The sequence below is a fragment of the Portunus trituberculatus genome, chromosome 48 (genome assembly GCF_017591435.1).
Source record: "Portunus trituberculatus isolate SZX2019 chromosome 48, ASM1759143v1, whole genome shotgun sequence".
NCBI classification, from domain to species: Eukaryota; Metazoa; Arthropoda; class Malacostraca; order Decapoda; family Portunidae; genus Portunus; species Portunus trituberculatus.
Window position 1 is genome coordinate 16023491 of NC_059302.1, and position 11761 is coordinate 16035251.

Genomic DNA, 11761 nt, shown 5'->3' on the forward strand with positions numbered 1-11761 from the left:
TTAATAACTAAAGAACTTAATGTTATTATCTCTGGCACTAGACAACGACTTAGGTCTGTCGAAAGTCTCGTGCTTAGATCGTTCTTGCCTTTTGGTGGGCCTCACATGCAGTTCAGTTCAGTTGATAGGCATAAGTGTAGCCTAGATATAGGCACTTCATGATGTGTTATGGTTTGCGTTTTGTCTGGGTCTGTAGCTGTAATTAATTATTGTTTAAGTTTTTTACTTTATGTTCCCTTGTTTCCCGCCCCCCCCAAAAAAAAAATTTTTTTTCTTCTATACTACATTTTCAAAAAGTATTTTTCCAGTGAGGTGTTCTTCATTTTCTGGGTAAGAACGCTGCCAATTGGGGTGTTTGCATCTTTCATTGGTGTAGGCTGGGCAATGTAGGAGGAAATAGTTTAAGTCTTCCTTATCTGCTCTATACATGACACAATCTGTTGGTTGGTGCGCTCGAACGCATTGCTTACAAAATGTCAACATTAATTATATCAAATAAAACATGATTTTACTTACATTTTCTCTATTTTTTATTTTTATAATTTTATAATACAACTATCGGGTAAGTAGCATAGAATAGATGAAAATATTTCCGAATAAAATTAAATGCATTAAATGTATTCCCGTTAGTAACGAGCAAACACTCCAAGCAGCGGAGGTGGACCAAGGCAAGAATCTAGTGGGACCCCAAGAAGAACTCTCAAGCTAGCCAGCGTGCTGACCAGACGTCGGTTCCGAGCAACTCCGTGCCGACTAGCAATAACATACCCTCACCCACAGAGCTCGAGCATCGCCACCACCAGAGCATACAGTGACGAACTACGGACAAGCTGGATGACGCTGTGGAGGTGATGCCTCTGGTGAAAACAGCGGTCCAGCCGGGCCCCAACCCCGCATGCGCCGGCTCCACCTCACCAGGTGACCACATGGACGACTCCACCACGGTCATCAAGCGTACCAGAACACCATCACCTGGTAAGACACACAAATCTGTCAAATCCACAAAGCCTGCTATGGATTGTGCAACCCGCTCCTACGCTTGTGTGACCGCCTCTACCCGTCCTTGCACTGCTGAGGCTGCTGGGCCCCCACACCCGCCCCCCACTCGTAAGCAGGTGGTACTAATTCGCTCCCTTGATGGAAGTAGATGCTTCATCCACCCAGCCAAGGTATCCAGGGCTGTGTGGGGCTCAATATTCGCCAAAAAGTACATCGAGCAAACCTTGACCATCACGGGAGGTGGCAAGGGAATCAAGTTTGATGTGGCCAACCTCAATCACCTGGAGCAGGCCCCAGAGTCAGTAACCCGACTGGGGGAGTGGCCTGTTAAGTGCTGGGTGGCCACCAACAATGACCCTACCTATGACTGTGGTAGAGTTTACCCTGTTTCTCCTGACATGACTAAACATGACATTTTGACACAGGTAACCATCCTAGACGGCAGCCCCACTCAGATTGTTGAGGTTTTACGCCTCCCAGACCATGACAAGGATGGACAGACAGTCCCAAACCTGGCCATACGCCTGAAATTCCGTGGGCCCCTCCCTGAGAGGGTGGCCATAGGAAACATGGTCTACCATGTTAGGCCCCACACCCTCCCAGTCATGCACTGCACCCGCTGTCTCCTGTTTGGCCACAGCAACATTTCCTGCAATGGGCGTGTCCGCTGCAGGAAATGCAGTGGCTATCATGACACTGATGGGTGTGTCAGGGAGGACCACTGTTTGTTTTGTGGTCCCGGCCACTGCCCCACCTCCAAACTGTGCCCGGCTCGCCTCCAGGAAGTGCAGCTGCAAGAACTGCAGCATGACAGGGCCCACTCCCTTTTGGACATCAAACGAAAAATGAGAGGCATCCTCCGAGGCATTTTTCGCCCACCAAACCTGCTCCAAATCACACTCACCTCCAAACCAGGCAATCCTCAACCTCCTCCCCTACACCTCACTCACCCTTGCACACCTAAAACCCCCACCTCTCCCCCCACCCTTGCTCCACCCTGCACCCATCCAGGTTTCCTTCCCAGCTCCCACTCCTGATCCTACTCCTGCTCCCATCAAGCCCTTGAGCCCCATTATTAGTGTGGTACCACTAACTGCCCAGCCACCCTCACCCAAGGCCCAACGGAGCCACCACCACCACAAAGTCACACCACGACACACCACCAGACCCTCCTTCATCCCCGAGGGCTCCTACTGACTTGCCAGATGCTGGGGAATTTGTACCACCAACCCCTCTACACTAATGCCACCCACCAAAGGTTCCCCAGCCAAAAGCCCCACAGCCAGTAGCCCAGCAGTCCTTGCCCTCACTTGGTAGTGCAGGCTTTGTACCATCCTCTTCCTCGCTTCCGGCCCAGCATGCTTCAGGTTTTGCATGGCCTTCTTTTATTAAGGGATTAGCACCAATAGCACTCAATTTCTTTAACTTCCTGCTTTCAGGGCTTAGCTTCAGCGAGAGCCTCCTTCGGTGCCTGCCAGGACTCCTCTCCTTCATCACATCACTCACGCAGTGAGTGATCCACTTGCCTCCAACTTCATTTTCTGGAATGCCCGGTCTTTGTACAGGAAACTTCCAACTTTTAAAACCACGCACTCCTCATACTCTCCTCTCGTTGTTGGTGTCTGTGAGACGTGGCTCACAGACCCATTCTCCCCTTCCTTTCCAAACTATACTTTATACAGGAAGGACAGGGAGACCGGCGAAGTAGGAGGCGGCCTACTTCTACTGATCCACCAGTCCCTTCCTTCTAACCCTCTCTCTATCCCTTCTTTCACAGGCGGTGGATTGGAGCATCTGAGAGTGACTCACCTTTGACTCAGGCCCATTAAACATTCTGCTAATCTACAATCCATGTCTTGATATCTCACTTCAGGAATTTCAACATTTGTTTCTTCAACTTCCTTCCCCAGCATTAATTATGGGCGACTTTAATGCCCATCACAACTTCTGGGAACCGGCCCTCCCCAGGAGCCAGAGAAACCGTTCAGGCGCGTCACTTGAGTTTTCTGGCAGATAGTGATTCCCTCTCCCTTCTCACACCTCCTGGCCTCCCTACCAGGATTGACCCAGTTTCAGGGAACCCTTCCACTCTAGACCTTTACCTGGGGAATGGCCCACTCTCCTCACCACTATATCTACCAGCCCTTACATGGGGAGTGACCATCTTCCTGTGATTATTGCTTTCCCATCAGTGCCACCACCCTCTCCCACTTCACGCAGACCACGTTGGTCATTCAACAAGGGAGACCTGGTATCTTTTCAGACAGAGTTAAAATCAATCGTCCCACTCATAACCCTCCCATCAGATGACAAAATTCACTTCCTTACAGAAGTCTTAGTGACTGTGGGATCCCACCACTTTCAGCTTGTCACTTCCTCCCCTTCCCGTTCATTTCGAGTCCCCTGGTGGTCTCGGAAGTGTGCAGCGGCCCTTCAGGCCAAGCGTCATGCCTTTGCAGCATGGCGAAGGAACCCAACCCCTCCACTCCGCCAACGTTTTCGTTACCTAGAGGCCCAGTGCAAGCGTGTTATTCTTGATGAGAAACGCTCAGTGTGGGCCTCCTTTTGTGCTTCCCTGTCCTTTTCCACCTCAATCTCCCAAGCCTGGTCTTTCTTCAGGAAGATGGTCCACCCACAACCCCCTCTAACCTTCCCGTTAACTAGCAACGGTGTCCTCCTCACCACTGATGCCCAAAAAGCTGAGTGTCTTGCCACCCACATCCACACAACACTCAGCTCTCCAGATCCTGTGCCCACACCTGTGCTACCCTCTTCCTCACACTCCAGCCATGAAATTAGCACTGCTATAACTCCCCAGGAACTCACCTCAACCTTACTTTCACTGTCTGCTAAGAAGGCCACGGGACTGGATGATGTGCCAAACGAGTTTCTTAGATGCCTCCCAGATGCTCTGCTGTAGCTCCTTCTGGACGTCCTCAACAACAGCTGGTTGTCAGGGACGTTCCCTTCAGCGTGGCGTCTTGCCACCACTATTCCTATTCCTAAGCCTGGCAAGGACCCGACGGTGGCCTCCTCTTATAGACCTATTAGCCTCCTGTCTAACATTAGCAAGGTTTTCGAGCATGTCATTCAAAATAGACTAACCTGGTAGTTGGAACGCAAACACCTTCTACCACCCAACTTGTTCAGTTTTCGCCCTCACCGGGGCACCCTTGATGGGATTCACATGACTTGGCCGACAAGCACAGTCCTGTAGAGGGAACCAGGGTGACATACACCAGCGCATTGCTGGAGGGGAATAGGAAACATGAGGATGTTTATGAAAGTCGCTGTGAGGGTTGGTCTATGTCTCCCAGATCACTATCAGAATCATTACTGGAGTCTTCACTTTCTTCTGTCTCAGTAAAAAAATCAGTCTTCATTTTCATCACTCCTCAATGTCATTACTGAGTAACACTGACATAACATCACTCGGAGTACCGTTTCCTCCCTCCGGGTGACGGGGGTTGCCAGATGTCGCCTCGAAATGGGAAAAGGTGACCTATTGTGAGGGAATATATGTCTCAAGGCTCAAGCAGACGAGCGAGAAAAGATGCCAGATACCTCCACTTGCCCCAGGACCAATAGTGAGGGGAGAGATTCAAACGTTTAGCGCGGAAAAATCATGATTACCGGTACGATCCCCGCCTCTCCGCACGCGATGCTACAATCGTACATACACGATCACCATACTTTAAAGGTTAATGAACAGGATAGGGGGTGTCAAAGCTATTCGTGGAGCGGAAATTCATTAAGCGGACGTAATTTTCCCATAGGAAATAATGGAAATAGGGGATATGTGTTCTGGGCTGATCCCCAACATACCACATGGGTAAAAATAATATATATATATATATATATATATATATATATATATATATATATATATATATATATATATATATATATATATATATATATATATATATATATATATATATATATATATATATATATATATATATATATATATATATATATATATATATATATATATATATATATATATATATATATATATATATATATATATATATATATATATATATATATATATATATATATATATATATATATATATATATATATATATATATATATATATATATATATATATATATATATATATATATATATATATATATATATATATATATATATACAGTAAAGTCCCGGGTTACGTCGGTCTCGAGTTACGTCAAACTCGTAGTTACGTCAGTCCACTATAAGGCAATTTAAGATTAAAAAATTGAAAATTTATAAATCGTAAAGTGCGGGATTTATTGTTATTGTTGGTGGTTGCCCGCCACACCGCCCGCCTCACGCTTGAATACAATAACACCCTGCCTCACTTCCACCACACCGTCGCCCCTGGCAAGAGTGTTATCCTACTTCTGCGTTTACTGACTCAAGTTCTTAGTATCTTGCTCAATGGCACCAAAGAGAAAACTTCTTAGTGACAGCAGTGATGCTAAGAAAAGGAAAATATGCTACAAGAAAAAAAAGGACATAATTAAAAGACATGAGAAGGGAGGCAGCAGCTGTGTGTGAGGGAGGGAAGAAGAAAATGGGAAGCCCGTTACCATGACAACGGGGAGGTTGATGACCTTGAGGGCTCGCACACCCATCACAACAATAACAACTCTGGAGCCTTCGCCTGGGCCACACGACACTCGCAGCTCACTTGCACCGTCTGTGCCTGTCTGCTGATCCCTATTGCCCTTTCCTATTGCATTTCCTGCCCCACTGCCCACGCTTCTACTCCCACTGCATTGCACTACGCTCCCAGCTGTCCACCTTGGGCGTCGCAACATTCGACCTGCCCACCCTTCTGGCGGCCTCAGGCGTCCACCCCTCTTTGCAACAAGCAGTCCTTCGCGTTCATGGCCCTAATCAACAACAAAAACAAGCTTGTGTTTCATATTCCTACATACTTGTAAATATAACAATATAACCTTTAACTTACCTGAATGACCATAAACAATGATTGGTTGAAAACTCCATAATATGCTTTGAAATATACAGAAACTTGAGTTACGTACAAAATCGACTTACGTCATGTTTCAGGAACGTAACTCTGACGTAAACCGAGACCTTACTATATATATATTTATATATATATATATATATATATATATATATATATATATATATATATATATATATATATATTTCTATTAGCTTTTTACAAGCCTTGCCCCCAAGAAAGGATTGTTTTGTAATGCATAAAGTGAAATCTTACATGGAATACCAAAAAATAAAGCAGAGATGATGAGATCGGCCACAGATGAGGCGGAGACTCCGGCGACTTGGCCGCTTCTTCTTCTTGTGACCTTTTTAGCTTGGCGTGTTTTCTTTCACCAGGATAATATTACATTTGTTTCCACTCCTCTATTGCCTGCTATAATGGATATCATATCTTAGTATTCATATACGCTCATGCCATGAGGATAACCTGGACTCTGGCAGTAGGTGATAGTGAATTACAGTAACACTCCGCTTAACAAACAGGATAGGGGTGTCAAAGCTGTTTGTAGAGCGAAAATTTGTTAAGCGGACATAATTTTTCCATAGGAAATAATGGAAATAGGGGGGGATGCATTCTGGGCTGGTCCCCAACATGCCACATGGGTTAAAAAAAAAAATTATATATACGTTTGGCAGCATATTGGGCCACCGGTTTACCACTACTTTTATGAGTCATATGAGTCATTGGAAGTTAGAGGAGCTACATACAAATTCTCTCACATTCTTGCATTTATGTTCACAAAACATTTCTATTAGCTTTTTACAAACCTTGCCTCCAAGAAAGGATTGTTTTGTAATGCATAAAATGAAATCTTACATGGAATACCAAAAAATAAAGCAGAGATGAGATAAGCCACAGACGAAGTGGGAGACTCGCGGCGACTCGTCCACTTCTTCTTGTGATCCTTTTAGCCTGCGTGTGGTCTTTCCCCATGATATTTGTTTCACTCCTCTATTGCCTGCTATAATGGATATCATATCTTAGTATTCATATACGCTCATGCCATGAGGATAACCTCGACTCTGTGGCACTGAGTGACAGTGAATTATTAATGAAATACTGCGGTATTTCATTAGTAATTCACTATCACTCAGTGCCACGGAGTCAAGGTTATCCTCGTGGCATGAGCGTATATGAATACTAAGATATGATATCCATTATAGCAGGCAAGAGAGGAGTGGAAACAAATATCATTGGGAAAGACCACACACAGGCTAAAAGGGTCACAAGAAGAAGAAGAAGCGGCCGAGTGGCCGCAAGTCTCCCGCTTCGTCTGTGGCTCATCTCATCTCTGCTTTATATTTTGGTATTCCATGTAAGATTTCACTTTATGTATGCATTACAAAACAATCCTTTCTTGGGGGCAAGGTTTGTAAAAAGCTACCGTATTTTACGGATTACAAGACACTTTTTTTTCCTTAAAAATACCCTGAAAAATACTAGTGCATCTTCCAAGATGAATGTTGTATTGTAAGGCAGCATCCAACCTCAGGTGAGCTTGGACACTTAACAGATAGTGACCTGGATTTGTATGTTGAGTCATTACATTATGATGTTAGCTTAAGTACCATCTAATTTAGTCTTTTATATTATGTAAACTCAGTACTTAGGTGTTACAAGTATTAACAATACCATAATCCTTCCTGCAACCTACTCAGCGTGTGGAGGAAACGAGCCGCTCCCTCGTCTCATTGCAACACACACATACATGCACACGAATGCACACACATCATGCCAGGTGCCTTTATACCTTTTTTAATAGAACATCCAAGTGGCTTACTCATTCAAGTAAGAGTCAAAACTCCACTTGTGAATTGTATTCACATTGATAAAGCCTATGAAGCATGACTGCAAAATAAAATAAATACAAACTGCAGCACTGACGTGTTTGGTTTCGGCGATTGGACAAGTGATTCCGTAATGTAAACAACAGGTCCAAAACATGCCGTCGCCCGCCATTAAAACAAGTAGAGATGGACTGTTTCACTGTGTATATGTATTTACCTATGGTGTTTTTATTTACATAGTTTAAAATTTGTGGTGAGTGCTCCGGCAAATTGGTAATGAGTGGTGAAACAATAGTGTCTTGCAGACTCCTTGCTTCTGATGTTTTAGTGTTCAGTGGTCGGGTATATGGTGAATGCGTTCTTGTATGAGAATGACTTTTTTTTTCTTAGAAATTTCTTTCAAATATTAGGATGCGTCTTCCAAGATGCAGCGTCTTGCAAGCCGTAAAATACGGTAATAGAGATGTTGTTTTGTGAACATGAATGCATATATAAGACAGTAACACCACCTACAGAGGTGGTGTTCCCAGCAATCTCAGAGCAACCTGAAAACAACCTTGTCACCGTCCCTCCAAGCATTCATGAATGCCATTTCGCTGCAAGAGGTTGCTCTGACGTTGTTAAAGAATCTTGGATCCAGCCAATTACAATGAAACTACCGCGTCCCTCACCCGGCAAATTCAAACCTAGAAAATTCACTTAAATGGATGTGGTTGTACGTTATGCGGATTTTTGGTCTAACTTTATATAGTACATTAAAGCGGAAATTCGTTAAACGAACGTTTGTTAAGCGGAGTATTACTGTACTTATGAAATACTGCCAGTGACTTGGCTGCTGTAATCCGGATACGTGGGCGATTACTGTATAGGCAGTTTGAAGAGATTCCGTCTGTACTCAGTGCAGGCAGACTGCAAATGAGGCACAAGAAGAGGAAGGAGCAGAGGAGCTCCCACCTATTGGCCAGCTGTGGAACTCTCTGGCGCGCAGTTTGAAATTGCGTCTGGCGCTCAATTTGAAAATGTCGTTGGGCCAAATCACATATAAGCAAACTGTCAGGGGTTAAAAGTGGGTAACATACGTGGACAGATGGAAGGGAGCGTGAGTTACCTCCCCCTGAATTGACATTGCTTAAGTGTGCCATAGCATTACCACCAACCAGGAGAGACAAGTAAAAGACTGTGACATCATAAACATATAGATATATTAAGATACCAATAGTGATAACAAAAAAAAAAGAATAACAATGCACAATCACGTACAGACACACGATACCGTCACCATCAACATCCACATAACAACACTCATCTGAACCACACAACGCCACTCATCCGAGCCACACACAACGCCACTCATCCGAGCCACACACAACGCCACTCATCCGAGCCACATACAACACCACAAGTACAGCTGGTGATCAAGGAGGTCCAGGACTCCAAGGAGGAGGCACTCGCAGGTCGAGTGCCAGGGGGCAACAGGAGATAGGTTACACTTCCCCGAAGTCCAGTAGATGACAGGGAAAAAGAAGCCAATCAGACGACAGGCTGTCAGGCCTCGCAAAGCGGGAACACGCCACAGCCTTGATGGGCGTGTTCTCGTTACCAGCTCAGGACGTAGGGCGAGCCACGTCACCAGATCTACTTCGGGAGTATGTGGTGTCCTAAACGAGTCGTAGGCCACGATGCTCCTTTTCTGTCCTGTGTGGGAGCTGTGATATCCAGATAGGAGTCCTCTCTCTCCTCGGTCAATTTTCAACCGATCCATCACAGTACTGAACGGCATATGCCAGTCCAAAACAAAAACCCCACTGTGAACATTCAAACAAATTAATTAATGACTTAACATTGATATCCCTATCAAAATAAACACACGCACAACGTAAACACAATAAACACAACTTAGCATTAACATCGTAAACACAACTTAAACACATGACACTTACGTATTAGAAAGCGGGGAATAGCATGATATTCTGGCTGGAGAGAGAGGGACTGAAGGCAATACCAACAAGCCTTCCCTACGTTACATCTGACGAGTCAGTTCGGCCTCACCATGAAGCATTTGCTCATACGCTTACAGCTGCTTGAACGTAGACTATACATCAGAATGTGAGTAGTCATTAAATAAATACCCTTAACCATCTTGGACGGCCGACCAGCCCTGACAAACCGATCGCGCAAATTAGATTAATTATAATATTTTTTTGGTCGTGTAATAACAAAAACGTGTAAATTATACACACGTAAGTCAAGAGTTACCTGTATATACTTAGGCTTCTTAACACCACTATCACTAACACATTTAACTTTCTTGGGAGACATAATGAAAATTAATTTAATATACACTGCTGGTCAGAGCGGAAGGCGTGAAAGGGACAACAACTTCCACGCTGACCAAATTTCATTCATCTCTTCGTAACTCCTAAACATATGGCGGGATTCGCTATATGTCGCTGTCTGACAACTCTGCAGCTCTTGTTGTCAAAGTAGATGATATGTTTCCTAAATCAAGATTCGTCTGTGGTTCGTGTGCTTGCATTTGAATTTTCTTTCGCCCTCCCTCATGGGCCTTTTTTGTGGATGCGTGAGCTTACCATTGTGCCCTGTTACTACCTATTATGGGACCTAAGAAACTAATTAGTAAGGCCCAAATCTCAGTCATTTGTGCCTCAGTGAGAGAGAATAAGTCAAATCAAGAAACTGCCGCGAACACTGGCAAAGGTCTCAGAATTGTTCAACGTTGGACCAAAATATATCGTGAAGGAGGAAGAGACGCTTTGCCACCACCTTACAAGCCTGAAGGGCGTAAGCGCAGTGCGAGCCAGAGAACTGAACATTATTCAAAGACAGCTTTAGGCCAACCCTGCATACACAGCATGGAACTTTATGGTGGGGTGAGTGAAAGGAGTGTGCGGAGATATGTAAAAAGCGACATAGGATAATGGAGTTGCCACGCAGTTTCAAAACCTTGCTTCAGTCATGATTACCTTAACAGTAGGCAAGCAGTTTGTGTCTCAGCACAAAGATTGGGACTTAGGTAAGTGTCATAGGGTATGTTGGTCAGATGAGGCAAGCTTTCAGATTACAGACAACCAGAGAGACCGCGTGTACTGCAGACCCGGTAGTAACCGTCACGATCCACGCTACACAACACGCACATTAAAATCCAGATTCTTTGATGGTGTGGGGTTGATTTTCTTACTATGGTCTTGAAAAATTAGTGTTTTTGCCTAAAAATATTCATATGAACCAAAATAACTACTTTGACCTAATTCTGGATGAGTTAGGTGAGTGTATGGAAAAGTGCAATGCCTTCATGCAAGATGGTGCACTGTGCCATACTGCAAAGTTAATTGTTGACTGATTTGATTTCTGCAATGTCAGCCTTTTAAAACCTTGGCCCGCAAGTTCCCCAGACCTTAACCCTATAAAAAATCCCTGGGCGTACATAAAACTGAAGCTGAAGGAGAGAGATATCTCCTCTCTCCCACGCCTCCAAGCAACTATTCAGGACATATGGGACAATATTGATGCTCAGTATCACCATCACCTGGGTGATTCACTTCCCAGGAGACACAAAAGGTCAAGAAGGCACACGAGAGCACCCTATCAATTACTAGTTTAGGTGAATACCCTCATTGAAATATAATTTCTGTGTCATTTATCTCCTTCATAAGATGTCACAGGTACCGCACCTTCCGCTCTGACCAGCAGTGTAATAATAGAAATAAAACAGCATCACAAGAAACACTATTTATTGTGTGGTATCTTGGAAATAAATGATGTTCCATGCAATGCCATCTCGTGCTAAAGCCAGCAACTTTGTTTTGTGAACTAAATTTTCATTTGTGGTGCAAGGTAAAATTTGTCAGAAAAATTTGGCTCATCAACCAATTTGTTCATGCATGAGAGCATTTGTTAACCAAGGTTTCATTGTATATTTTGCTGA

The 11761-nt window shown here is 44.2% G+C and overlaps 1 protein-coding gene across 2 annotated transcripts in view; it reads left to right on the top strand.

Moving 5' to 3' along the window:
* The first annotated feature begins 630 nt into the window (after positions 1 to 630).
* LOC123498659 (ankyrin repeat domain-containing protein 50-like) overlaps positions 631 to 11761 on the top strand; it is a 256664-nt gene continuing 245533 nt past the window's right edge. For both annotated transcript variants that reach the window (XM_045245976.1, XM_045245975.1), the window contains exon 1: positions 631 to 975. In XM_045245976.1, coding sequence (XP_045101911.1) covers positions 852 to 975 — 124 coding nt within the window. In that variant the 5' untranslated portion in view covers positions 631 to 851. The remainder of the gene's footprint in view (positions 976 to 11761) is intronic.